The following is a 13548-nucleotide window of genomic DNA, read 5'->3' on the forward strand; positions in this document are numbered from 1 at the left end:
TTTAATGTTTATTTATTTTTGAGAGAGAGACAGAGAGAGAGAGAGAGAGAGAGAGAGAGAGAGAGAGAGAGAGAGGACAAGCAAAGGAGGGGCAGAGAGAGGAGGACACAGAATCCAAGGCAGGCTCCAGGCTCTGAGCTGTCAGCACAGAGCCTGACACGGGGCTCAAACTCACGAGCTGTGAGATCATGACCTGAGCTGAAGTCAGATGCTCAATGGACTGAGCCACCCAGGGGCTCTATTTCTTGGCCTTTTTTAAGGTGTCAGTGGATTAAGAAACTTCTCCCCATCTTGCTCCTGTGGTCCCCAGCGTATCCTGTGGGGTGAGGGCATAGGCATAGGCAGGCAGCAGCCCCTGGCCCAGCCCAGGTGCTCTGACCCTTGCCCTGTCTCTGCCAGGCCATCATGACCTACCTGTTTGGCATTAGTGAGGTGAGTGCCACCTGCCGGGCTGGGGTGGGCTGTACCAGGAGGAGGACCAGTCCAGGCCACGGTGCTGAGGGCCTCTCCCATGTCTGGCCCTCCCCCTGAGGAAGAACCAAGCGTGGGAGGGGGCATTTCACATGCATGGGCTTTGCTGGAGCCTCTGCAGTGGGTGGGAGGCAGTGACCTCAGCCAGGCCAAGGGGTCAGGGAAGCCACCGATGGCCTTGGAGAGAGCCATGAAGAGGCAGTCGGTTGTTTGGGGAAGGGCTTAATGAGGTGCAAGGGGGTGAGATCAGGTTGTGGCAGGCCCAGGGGAGGGGTGTGTGTGACATACCCTGTGGCACCATGTGTGACCAGGTGTCACTGGCAGGCAAACGGGTGAGCAGGGCTCTAACTCAGCGACTGTGCTCATATCCTGACGCTGACAGGAGAGCCTGCACAGTGTCCAACACCAGCTTCCATAAATACCTTTTGAGCACTTCCTTGTGCCAGAGTGGTCATGGTCAAGAATGCTGGGGAGGCAGACCATGTGGTTCTCGAATCCAGGAGTGTACAGGGCTAGGAGTCAGGACCAGGACGCACGGATGGGCATGCGACTTGAGGGCTGGCAAGCTTTCACCAGTCCAGAGCTTGGTGGGTGGCCAGGGAAGAGCTGTGAGGTGTGTCGGGGTCCAATGTTCCAGACTGTGTGTGTGTGTGTGTGTGTGTGTCCGCACACGGTCCCATCCCTTCACAACCCCACAGGCTGAAGGCTCAGCCAGGCCCTGGAGGTCCTACTTTGACCTGATTGTGGTGGACACACAGAAACCCTGCTTCTTTGCTGAGGGGACGGTGCTGAGACAGGTCAACAGGGTAATGGCAGGGGCTGAGGCCCCATCTACCTTGACCCATGGGCCACAAGGTGGGGAGGGACCCTGCTCCTCACGCTTGACCTGCCCTTGGGAGTTGCCTCTCTGCTACTCTGTCCCTGGAGACCGGGAACCAGGGGACTCCTTTGGGACTCTCTGTCACCTCCTTCCTCTCATGCCCCCATAGTAATCTTGGCCACTCCCAGTGCTCTGCTCTCTCTGACCAGGGTGCCCCTCTCCTCTTCTAGGATTCAGGCAAGCTCCGCGTGGGCACCTACATGGGGCCCCACCAGCACTGTGTAGTTTACTCTGGAGGTACCAGCTCCCGCCTTGTCCCCGTGCCTCCACAGACACCCTCCCTAGACTAGGAACCCATGTCCCCAACCTGCCCACCAGGACAGGAGGGGCTCTGAGCAAGCCTGTCCTCCCATGGTGGGGCAAGTTCTTCGGACACGGTGTGTGAGCTGCTCGGGGTACGGGGGAAGGATATCCTGTACATTGGGGATCACATCTTTGGAGACATCCTCAAGTCCAAGAAGTGGCAGGACTGGCGAACTTGCCTGGTGGTTCCTGAGCTGTTCCGGGAGCTTGGCATCTGGGACCAAGAGAAGGGTGAGCTGTGTGTGGGGGGGCTTCAGGACCAGGTAGGGGGGGCACCGGCCACCAGTGCAGAGGCCTGCCCCTTCATCATTTTGTCCTCTTCCCTGTTGGGGGTTAGTAGTAACTGTGATAATATTGTCCACTCTGTGGTTTATGAGAGTGGATCTACTTTACACAGAGGAAACAGAGATCCAGAGAGGTTAAGAAACTTGCCCAAATTCGGGGCGCCTGGGTGGCTCAGTCGGTTAAGTGTCTGACTTTGGCACGGGTCGTGATCTCACAGTCTGTGAGTTCGAGCCCTGCGTTGGGCTCTGTGCTGACAGCTCAGAGCCTGGAGCCCGCTTCGGATTCCGTGTCTCCCTCTCCCTCTGCCCCTCCCCTGCTCTGTCTCTGTCTCAAAAATAAATTAAAAAACACTAAAAAAAAAAAAAAAAAAAAAAGAAAAAAAAAAAGGAAACTTGCCCAAATTCACAGTCAGAAAGGGGCAAACTGACTCAAATACCTGTGTCCTGACTCCAGGGTGTTATGGTGGTTCTGTAGTCTGAGCGTTCCTTCCTCACCTGACTGTACCCTCCCCACTCACCTGAGGACTCTCAGAGAGAGGAAGGTACAGTTCCACACCTGGGAATGTCTCAAAGTATCCTCTGGGTCAGGAGTAGCTGTGAGCCTAAACAATTTGGGTTTGTTCTAAAAGCTGGGTTTGACTCATTACCATGTGACCGTGGGTGAGTCACCTGACTGCCTGACTAGCTTCGTCACCTGTCCCGCAGGACCTTTGCTGTCTCTGCTTTGTTCTGAGCTGAGTCTCAATCGATGTAAAGAAGGGGCGAGGGATGTTATGTACACAGCTGGGGATGTGTAGACCCCTGGTGACCTGTCCACTCTCACCAGTGGAACTGGGCCTGGGGCAGATAAAGGTAGGCAGGGCTGTGCCTCATCCCCTGCTGTCCTCTGTCTACTTTTCAGAGTGGACAGAGGAGCTGAAGAGGCTGAACATGTACCAATGAGAGAGCCCTGGCCCATACTCCCTGCTAGCAGAGGGGAGAGGGGTGGAGGGTCCTGGCCAGGGTAGTCAGGAAATCAAGATCTGTTCCAGGCTGGGCTTTCCTAGGAAACTGGATTTGGGGATCCCTCTGACCCCCTTGGGTTGCATTGTGACCTCTAGATCCTTCCTCCTTACCTGCTCAGCATGAACTCAGGATGCCTGCCCTCTCACACAGGTGTGCACAGCCAGCCCAGCAACTCCACCGGGTGCCTGTGGAGTGTCCTCTGACCTCCATGGGGTCTAGCGAGGTTGTGCCTGGAGCTTGGAGGCACCGTTCCTTTTCTCCTGGGTCATGTGGCTGTTTTTGCACCAGGCACATGGATGGGAGCAGTTATGGGCTGCAAGTTATCAACTCCACCAAGAGGGAGATTCAGGTAAGAGTGGGAGCTGAGTGAGGAGACCCCTAGTGAGGGTTGGGGGGCCAGGGGTGTGCCTCCAGACTGCCTGCCCTGATCTGCTGTGTCCAAGGTTCTTGAGCCCAGTTGCAGGATTTTCCACAACCGCTGCAGAGCTCCACTTGTCCTTGTCTGCCAGCGCCCTCTGCTGGTCTATGCTCCAAATGACAGCACCGTGCGGCTGCAGGAGGACTGAGTTCAGGGTGATTTGTGGAGTGTGGCTAGACCCTCAATCTCCGTTAACCTAATCTCCATGAACCCTCCTTGAGACATGCCTGCCTGTTGGGTCGGGTCCTCAACGTGCCAGACTAGCCAGCTGTGATCAGCGTCTGGGGGCATCTAGGTGAGTGGTCCCAGAAGATGGGGGTTAGGGCCAGTGAGCTGGCGGGTCCTGGGAAAAGAAGGAAGGAAAACACGCCCTGTGGCACTACCGACCAGCCACCAAAGCTGGGAGAGTCCCATAGCCCGTGTCAACAGATTCAGGCCATTTGGCATTCACAGAGCCAGCTGGGACCAATGATGAAGGATCCCTGCTGAGCCTTTTGCAGGGTATAAAGCCCTTGCCTGCTATTTGATCCTTCCATAGCTCTGAGAGGTGGGCTGGGCAGGGACAGCTACCTTTATCTGACAGATGGGAAACAGGTTCGGAGAGAGGAAATTGCATGCTTTTGGTCACTTTTTGAGTAAATGTCCAGATCAGTTCTCTAGACGCTAAAAGCAAGGCCTGGTGAGGAGGTGGAGACCTGCTAGGTGAGCAGGAGTGGGGCCAGGTGTGTGGGCCTCTGCAAAGCCCTCTGTCGGGGCATCAGAAGCTACATTAAGCTGAGGGTTTAGTCCGGGTGGTCACTCTCCAGGGCCAGACAGGTAACTGAGGAAAGCAGGAAGGGGGGTCTGTGGCAAAGTGGAGAAGCTGCCCCACTTCCCTAAGCTCCATGCGCCACCTCCGGGGTTAAAGAACACAGCTTCTTCCCAACTGGGGGCAGACACCCTGATGTCTCCAGGTGACAGACCCAGGGAGGGCAGAGCTGGCCCCAGAAGGGGGGGGGATTCGTCTGTGGGTGATGCAGGTCCCGATGGGGGGGATCTCTTCTCTGCCAGAGAGTCACCAGGGAGCTGGACCTGTGCTACAGCGCGATGGACAGCCTATTCCACTGAGGTTTCAGCCAGAATCTTTTCTCCAACCAGCTGATGGCGCTATGCAGACCTCTACACCAGCTGCCTGCCTCAACTTCCTGAACCACCCACTCAGCTTGCTGTATCTGGCGGTCCTGGAGCTGGTGGGTCCCTGCAGAGCCTCTCTGGCTATCCCTGACCCTCTGCCCCAGGAGGAGCCTCTGGTCTCCAGCCCTGCCAAGAGCTTCTGAGGTCACCAGGCCCCATCTCCCACCTCCAGGCACAAGTGGGTCAAAGCCTTGCAGGTAACTGTGGGCAACAGAAAATATGCATGGGAGCAGTTACAGATATAAGTTGCCTCTGCTGGGGAAGTTTCCCTCATGCCCAACCTTCACACCTGCTTTCAGTGGAGGCCACATTAACTCAGTATTTCCTTAATAGAAAGGATGCCAGTTGCTAGGAGGAAAGCTATAGTCCCTCTGCTCTCAGTTAACACGCAGTGACTGCAGAAGGAATGGACGAAGCCGTAGATGATGCGGTAAATGCTCCAGCTGGTTTTCCTCTGGAACACCTGGACATGCTTCTGGGTCAAGAACGGGGAAGTGGCAGTGGTCGTGATGCCCCCCGGGGTTAGTGGAGCTGTGAGGCCGACCAGCGCAGTGCCTCCCTGAGCACGCATGTCGGTTCTCCCAGTGGGATGTCATTATTTCCATCTTATAACATGTAGTCTCATGTCAAGGATTGGGACTTGAAAGTAGTTCTCCAGGGCTCCCTGCCTCCTGCTTTCCTTGCCACGATCAGCTAGCTGCCTTCTAGATGTTTGAGAGGGAAAACCATCTTCAGAGTGTCTCCTCTGTTTCCTGTATTGGGCTGTGTGACTTTTTTTTTTTTTTTTAACTGATTCTGCTTAATGCTTAGTATAACCTACCAAAGTTGTTCTTTTAAAGGTTTTTTTTTTTTTTAACATTTATTCAGTTTTTGAGAGTGAGAGAGACAAAGCGTGAGCAGAGGAGGAGCAGAGACAGAGAGAGACACAGAATCCGAAGCAGGCTCCAGGCTCTGAGCTGTCAGCACAGAACCCGTTGCGGAGCTCGAACTCACACACGAACCGTGAGATCATGACCTGAGCTGAAGTCAGACGCTTAATCGACTGAGCCACCCAGGCACCCCCAAAGTAGTTCTTGACCTTTACCCAACCGTGCTGGCCAGGAATTTTTGACAAAATGATGTCTATCTACCAGAACCTTCCTTCTCCGGCTCACTCTCCTGGGCTTCCTCTTCTATAGCATCATTGGGCAGGGAGCTGGCAGCTGTGGGCAGAGTGGAGTGTGTGTGTGTGGGGTTGTTGTCTGTAAAACCCAGGGGCTTCTGGGAAGCCTTACCACTGGAGGAACTACTACATCTCCACCTGCCTTTGTCCTTATAGATGCCCCATGAGTCTGCTGTGGAGCAGGAAAGGGTTAACCAGCATCCCCTCTCCTGCCCTGTCTTCTACAGCCTGAGGGTGAGCTGCTAGGAGGTGGCAGGTTGCTGGCTGGGGGGTGGGGGGGGGTGGGTAGGGGAGGAGGGGGAAGGTGAGGGGCTGGGGCTTAGCAACCTGGGGCTACCATGGGCTAGACCAGGAAGGCCCAATGGGATGGTATCAACCCAATGAGGCATTTTGAAGATTTGTGGAAGCTTTTTATGTCTTCAAGTGTAATCACGCCGAGTATTTATGTAGAAAGACATATTATTTTATCACAAATTGCTTTCCTTTTTCTTTCTCCTATGTTACAGTAGTACATTGATTTTGAAAATTGTAGAGACAATAATTATACTATCTATGAATTTCAATTCAGGATAGAAAAGGGGAAATTAAAGTGTTTTTATTTATTTATTATTATTTTTTAATGTTTATTTATTTTTGAGACAGAGAGAGACAGAGGATGAACAGGGGAGGGTCAGAGAGAGAGGGAGACACAGAATCTGAAACAGGCTCCAGGCTCTGAGCTGTCAGCACAGAGCCCGATGCGGGGCTCGAACTCACAGACCATGAGATCATGACCTGAGCTGAAGTCGGAAGCTCAACTGACTGAGCCACCCAGGCACCCCAATGTTTGTTTTTAAAATGGGCATCAGGTCCCATAGGGCTGGGAAGCGCTGGCTCTAAGCCCAGTTTCACAGGTTTTGTTGAGCAGAGGCTCGCTGACCTTACTGGTGCCTTGCACCTCTCCAGACCACTTCTGGCTGATTCATCTGACAAATCCATTCCCACTCTGGGGAAGGTTGCAGAGCACATGCTCTTCCAGGCTAGGATTCCTCTCCAGACAGCCTTTATAAGCACCGTGAGTAGGGACTCCACCTCAGCTCCTTTGTCACTTTGTGCTGCCTGGTCCCCCTCTGAGCTGAGACTCCAGCTTTCATGAGTGGCAAACGTGGCTCCCACCCTCGTTTTCATCCCTGAACCCTGCCTGAGGATTCCCGTTTCTACCCTGGCTTTCCTGGAGCTTCATTTTTAAAAGGTCCATACCATAGATTTCCTTTTGCTGGGTGGTTCCAGGCTCGGGGTGCATTTTTTCAACGAGTGTTTACCTGGTGCCTCCTGCACACCCGATAATTTAGAAATGGAGTCATAAGCTACCTAATTCCTGCCTGGGAGCAGCTCAGAATTCAAGTACACTAACGATCTTTTATCAGTGGTCTTGAAACTACTTTTCCATCCCAGCCCGTCAGAGCGCTGGACGCATTCCCATCAGGAACTGTGGGTTCTCTGGGGATGTGTGTGGTTTGGCTTCTCTACCCCTCATCTCCATCCCAGACCAGACTAAGGTATTCGGACACATGGTCTACCCATGGTTGGGCGCTCTTGTGTGAGCTTGGGAGGACGGGTTCCGTAACCAGATTTCTTTGTTTCTTATAAGGCTGAGGGCAAGGAGAGAGTTGAGGACCAAGAGGGCTGCATGGAGGCCGAATGAATCCTGGACATGTGCTGGCTTCATGGTCATCTTCTACTTGAGATATTTTTCAGATAAATGGAAAAGTGTGGAAGAGAGAAAAAGCAATCCATATTGAAATCTCCCAAATGTAACAGATTTGGTGCCCAAGAACACATCTTTTAGGGAGGAGGGAGTATTGTCATCCTAGAAGACATTCCCTATGGCCTTTGGACCATTTGGAAATGGATGGAACAAGTGGAATTGCTGTACCCAGTCCCAGTCCCCCTGAGCCGCGTCATGCTTCACATCCAATGTTGTTTCTACACATTTCTTTTAAGAAAAAGAATATTTCCATGCACTTTTGATTCTGTTACGAGTAATAACAATACCTGATAGGCCATAGGTGATTTCATTAACTGTTCTTTCTTTCCAGGTCACTATGAAAGATTGATGAGTAAATGTGATAGCACCAACATCTTTGAGCTTGATGTGTACATGCATTGAAACATGTAAGAAATCATACGTATGATTTGAGAACTTGGTACTTTATTTTGGTAGGAGCTGCCCTGTGGTACTGAGCCTGGGTCCTACATTGTTCTGATGTCACTCCAACAGCTCGTGTTTTGTCTGTTAGTGGTATCATCTGGCATTATATAGAGGCTTAGAATGAATATACATCTGCATAACTGAAATGACAAAATAAACTCTTGAAGGAACAGGTCTGTGAAACAGTTCACTAGCTTCACTTTCTGTGGAGAAACAAGGCAAACATTTGGAATATCTGAGGATACATAAGGGACAACAGGCCATGTGCTCAGAGAGTTTCAGAAGCTTCCGGGTCTGACATTGCTATGGCCTTTGTTTTTCTTCCTGAGCTGACTTGTGGGCCTGAGTCTGCAAGGCAGCTTCTCCAGGCAAAGACCAGGTGTCCTTGGCCTTGTGTCTTCACTAGATTCTTATTCAAGGGCTAGAGGGTAGCGTTTTGTCAGGAAAATTGCTCAGACCCCAGGCCCATACTTTTCTGGAAAGATGCTGAAATATGGCATGGTAACCAGTACTACAAAAATTGGCCCTTGGAATTCCCTTCTAGGCTAGCGAGAATGCAGAGAGGGCTGGGGGATGAACAGCCCACAGAAGAACGAGAAGGGTCTGAGGAAGAGAGTGAGGGAGGGGGTGGGGAAAGAGTTGGCCAGAGGGCCTTTCCCACGCTTTTCCTTCTGCCTGAAGCATCCCCTGACTCTTCTCCTTAAACCTGCTCTTTCCCTCAGCTCTCCAAGGGTCTCCCCACCTCTCTGACTGGATCAGACCCTTTCACACTTGTGTCCCTCCTGGACTCTTGGCTCCGTGGTCAGCTCATTTGGCTCGTTGCTGCTTCTCTGGCATCTACAGTGTCCTGGAGTTTTACCAAGTGCATGACATCACCTGCTTTATTATTACATTGCAGGGGAAAGGGCAGGGCAAAAGATGGATTGTAAGATAAGAGGACATGGGAAAAGGCTAGAAAACCGTGGATTAGAACCCTTCTAAACTCTTAGGAACCCAGCTGGGGCATGGTAGGGTACTTCTATCTGGGAGCTGTTCATTTAATGAAGTTTTTTTTTTTTTTTTTAAGTTTATTTATTTGAGAGAGAGAAAGGGAGAGAGAGAGAGAGGGAGAGAGAATGTGAGTGGGGGAGGGGCAAAGAGGAAGGGAGAGAGAATCCCAAGCAGATTCAGTGCTGTCAGTGCAGAGCCTGATGTTGGACTCGATCCCGTGAACTGTGAGATCATGACGTGAGCTGAAATCAAGAGTCAGAGCCAACCGACTGAGCCACCCAGGCGCCTGAAGTTCTGTTTTTTTAAGTCTGATGTTACCTCTATATCATTTACCTACATTGTAGTTGGGGATGTACTCCATTATTCCTAAGAATACCATAGATACTGATAGTCATACCCCATTTCTGGAAGAATTTTTAGCTGGGCATGTGGCCATCCAAAATAAATTTCCCAGCCTTCTTTGAAGATAAGTGCATGTGCCCAATGGCCCTGCGATCCTAAGTAGAAATAACATGTCCAGCTTCCAGGTTGTAACCTTAAAAGGAGAGGGGCGTGTCTTCCAGCTCCTCTCTTCCCCGTTCCCTCTGGCTGAAATGTGAAATTCTTTGGGAGCTATCATGGGCCATATGGATGAGGCTGCAGGCCGGGGCTGGCAGAGCCATGAGGCAGATGTGGCCTGGGCCTGGCACCAAACACTGGACAGCTTCACTTGGACTGCCGACGTCAGTTTCCCTCTGGGACTAGTTACAGACTCTGAATCCATCCCCTAATTCCAACACCCAGCCCTGAACAGTCAGAAATGAAAGGGCTGGAAGCATCATCCTGGGGTCAGTGGCCTGGTGGTAAAAAATGTGATCGAGTCACCTCATTTGTAGAACAAATGACAGTACTTTGGCTGTCACAGTGAGTGATTCCTGTTTAGTATATGGGAACAGTTCAAGAAGTGCTCTTTCCTCATCACCATCCGAGTCCTCATTTCCGTACTTCAAGTAGAGGCAGGGATCAAAAGCTCTGGACTTGGTGCCAGACAACCTTGAGTTTGAAACTTCAGCCCCGTCACTGACTGACTACTGTCCCCATACCTATGTCATAAGGCCATTATGAAGATGTAGTGAGATAAGATGCACAGAACATGGCCAGAGGAAGCACCAAATCAGAGTCCTACACTATTGTTTGTGTGTAGGACTTTTTCCCTAGCAACCGACAGAAACCTAATTGAAGCTGGCTTTCACATTTTGTGATCTCTAAGCAGCATCCTGGGCATTATTGGGCTTTGCAGGTAAAGTGAGTCCATCCAAAGGGAAGGAAAGGGCTGGCTGTTTGGATTCCTGTGTCGTGGTGGTGGTGACCATCTATTGTTATTGAAACTTAGTGTATTAACTTTATGGTTTTATAAACCCTGTTATTATAAACCTGACCTAGAGAGATGGTGCTTCCCTCATTGTGATAAAATCTAGTTCTTGGGTGAGGCTGATGGTCAGACTCTTGATCAAGGTGAGTTCTCCATGGTAATGAATGTTCCCTATGAGGCCTCTTGAGATAGTCTATCAGTGTTTCCCTGGACAAAGCCCTAATTCTCTAGGCCAAGCCATCATCATTGTTTTTTATAATAAGGAAAATAAATGAATAAGCAGGAATGAACAAAATTTATTTTTTTTGTTTTAGATAATACTTAAATATTGAGAAAGCTAAAATTAAAAAACTCAAAGTATGTTGGCTATGTTTTTCTATACATTATATTTAAATAATGATTCTGATTTTACCTTCCCAAGAACAGTTGCCCAGGAGGAAGGACAGGCAGCCTAGAATAGTCTCTTGGGGCTCGTACAGTCTGCTCAGGCCAGGTGTCCCTTAGCAGAACGAAGAATTGAAGAAACAAGTGTCCCTCCCCCTCCCCCCTCCTTGTCTTTATTTGAAGCATTTCTGAATAACAAATGCAAAATGAGATTAGAATATAAACAGCTAGGTAACGCCCCCAGTTCAGTTGTGTTTCACCGGAGGAGTTCCTGTTCACAGGAACACCGGAGGAGTTCCTGGCAAGCTCAGGAACTGCCCTTCATCTACAGGGACCATGTGACCAAAATCAAAGTCGCACGTGAAAGTCATTTAAGATCTCTGAACGAAGGCACAGCTAAGCACCAGCTCCAGAATGAGGGCCTCCGGTCGGAAGGTGAGCATCTCAGCTCAGCTCACCAGGCCTGGGAGCTGCTAAGGCGGCTGCAGGAAGGAAAATCTATCATACTGTGGCACCAACCTTCTGACATACAAAAGAACTAAGCTGAGAGTAAAGTAGCTCAAAAAAGTGAAAAATTTTACCATACTTGGGGGGTAAATTAATATTAAATAGTTTAAAGTTTATGCTAGAAAACTGTGGCAAACTATAGTCTTAAAGCAGTAAAACAAACAGTCCCATGGGGATATTAAATTTGAGAGTAAGCCCGGCGAATTATTAAATTCTGAGAGCCCATAATCTGCCTGTATGTTATACAGTTTTTTCCAGGTCACCCAGAGAAGGGTTGTTTCTTCTTTCATGGAGGATCTGAAACATCTTTTTTTTTTTTTAAGGCATTAAGAAATTATGACTCAAGGATTTTAAACCCTAATGTGACAGGCAAAGCCTCATTTTTACGGAATATAAAACACTCTGTTTCTTCCACTTCTAACAGCTCGTTAAGAGAAGCCACCACCAAATCGTGTTCCTGCAGCATTTCCGGGTAGCGGGACACCGCTCGCTCAATCCTCGCCGACCGGCGCACGGGAGTGATCAGCTTCATGTCGTGCACTTCTGCTATTCCACTTATCCTGTGAGACAGAAAGAAGTGCATTCCAAGTCTTATTATGTCTTTTGAAGTTCTACTTACTATTCTTAATTTTTTTCTTATTCCCTGATAAGGCACGGTAGACATTTCAATGAAAGCTGATGTAAGAGGATGTGTAGAGCAGCTCTCCTACCAAGATGGCTCTTCCCTGATTGTCAGAATGAACGGGGCGGTGTCCATCTGCTCCTGGATAGTAGAAGCATAAGGATTTCCTGAACGAACTGTTAAGTATGGTTTTTATTTGAAGTCAAATACGTGGCCGTTGGTGTTTGTTTATCCCATAAACTTTCAAAGAGTTGACAGGTTTTGAGGAAATTGGGCCTTACACCAAATGGGGTTGGACTAGTGAATTCTAAGATTCTTTCTAGCTCTGACAGAAAATTATTCAAAAAACACCTTTTAAGATGGTGGACGAAACCATAATTTGAAACTGGAACAAATTGGGCACCTTCCTCATAAGCTTTAATGCATTCCCATAAAAAGGAGCCCAGAGGCTAGGTTGCAGAGAGCTTTCCGTGCAGCAAATCTGGTCTACACCTCACAGACCCACTGATGATGCCAGCCTAAGCAAAACTAGCCTATCAGTCTGCTAAAAACTCTCCTAATAAATTCCAGATTCAGCAAAAGGTGGTTTTCAGATCAACTGCTTGCCTCCATCTGTCCATGAGCCAAGTGTAATGCCGGGGCCAAGAGAGGCCGGCTGTGCTTCCCAGGGACCGACAACACAGAACTGTGTGGTCCTGGTACTTTTGTTTGGGATTCGCTTTTAAGATCATGAACAGAGACTGACGTTATATTAATGTTTTAGAAAATGACATTCATACCCTGACACAGTTCCTATGGAGTCTACCTTAAACTTAAACTTACACACTCTCAATAAAATGAGCAACTTCTGTCTAGTACGTCCTAGACTGCGCTCCCTGTTCTTACAGGGGGATTTGCTGTCCCTTCTCTCCCACAGCTAGGGAGGTTGCCCCTGCTTGGCACTCGGCGTCCCCTCCCCGTGGGGCTGGGAGGAAAGGGACGTCGGATCTGTAAGCGCAGGACAGATGAGGGTGAAGAGGTAGGACGGGATCCAGGAGGGAGGGGGGAATCCATTCCAACAGTCTCCAGACTCCTGCAGCACCTTCCTCAGGGCAGGTCAGGTCTCCCTGGGAGTGTGTGAGGGGGATGGTGTGTGTGCACAGAAAGCACACAGATCTTCCTGTCAGTGGTCCCTCCCCTCCTCAGCTCCTTCCCTTAATGCCAAAGATGGCTTAGACCGCCTGGTCCTCACATGAGGCAGAGGGTCTCCAAAGACGGCTGGTACTCTGGGTCTGTGCAAGACAAACTGAGAACAGGGCTTGAACTAGGCCCGTGGACACAAAGCCCGCTGTAGAGTCAGCTTACCTAGGGATGGGGGCCACCTGTAATTTGATACCAGGATGGTTATCCTGCTCTGCCTTGATTATTTGGGGTGTTCCTGTAACCTGTTCTCTCTCTTTTAGAGAAAGACAAGACTTTTCAGATTCCGTTTTATTGGCCAGCTCTTCTATTGATGTTATATTCAGCTCGGCAACTGAAGAGTCAGAGGTAACTCCTGTGTATGCAAGGTCAAGAAGGAAAGTGAGGTTTAGCAAGTTAATACTGAAACTAAAAGTCAATAAAATGACAAATCAATATATACAATGATTTCGCAATTAAAATAAAGAGGAACTGATTTGAAATGGGACATAGAACTAGTTTTTCCTGCTCAGCTCTCTAGCAATGCCCTGCTACATCAGGCCATCTTTCTAACCTGCCCTCCAGGCAGTCTTTGGACCTTCTTGCCACTTGAGATGGATCCTTGATACCTTTCCAACATTCTGACCCC

At 49.7% G+C, this 13548-nt stretch overlaps 2 protein-coding genes across 4 annotated transcripts in view; one reads left to right on the forward strand and one right to left on the reverse strand.

Annotated features, from left to right (window-relative positions):
* Positions 1-8061, forward strand: part of NT5DC4 (5'-nucleotidase domain containing 4) — an 11688-nt gene extending 3627 nt beyond the window's left edge. Inside the window, 10 exon segments of the mRNA XM_040496887.1 lie at positions 400-432; positions 1170-1295; positions 1522-1588; positions 1715-2072; positions 2765-2790; positions 3039-3292; positions 3387-3656; positions 4499-4731; positions 5853-5930; positions 7327-8061. Of these exon segments, the coding sequence (XP_040352821.1) occupies positions 400-432; positions 1170-1295; positions 1522-1588; positions 1715-2072; positions 2765-2790; positions 3039-3292; positions 3387-3509 (987 nt within the window). The 3' untranslated portion in view covers positions 3510-3656; positions 4499-4731; positions 5853-5930; positions 7327-8061.
* A 3343-nt stretch (positions 8062-11404) lies between these two features.
* CKAP2L (cytoskeleton associated protein 2 like) overlaps positions 11405-13548 on the reverse strand; it is a 29635-nt gene continuing 27491 nt past the window's right edge. For 2 of the 3 annotated variants that reach the window (XM_040496761.1, XM_040496760.1), the window contains exons 8-9: positions 13086-13275; positions 11405-11679 (exon numbers count right to left, since the gene is read on the reverse strand). In XM_040496761.1, coding sequence (XP_040352695.1) covers positions 11454-11679; positions 13086-13275 — 416 coding nt within the window. In that variant the 3' untranslated portion in view covers positions 11405-11453. The remainder of the gene's footprint in view (positions 11680-13085; positions 13276-13548) is intronic. The other variant, XM_040496759.1, reaches the window with a different exon arrangement.

Source organism: Herpailurus yagouaroundi, unplaced genomic scaffold, assembly GCF_014898765.1.
Source record: "Herpailurus yagouaroundi ecotype Mexico unplaced genomic scaffold, PumYag 188, whole genome shotgun sequence".
In the NCBI taxonomy this organism is placed as follows: Eukaryota; Metazoa; Chordata; class Mammalia; order Carnivora; family Felidae; genus Herpailurus; species Herpailurus yagouaroundi.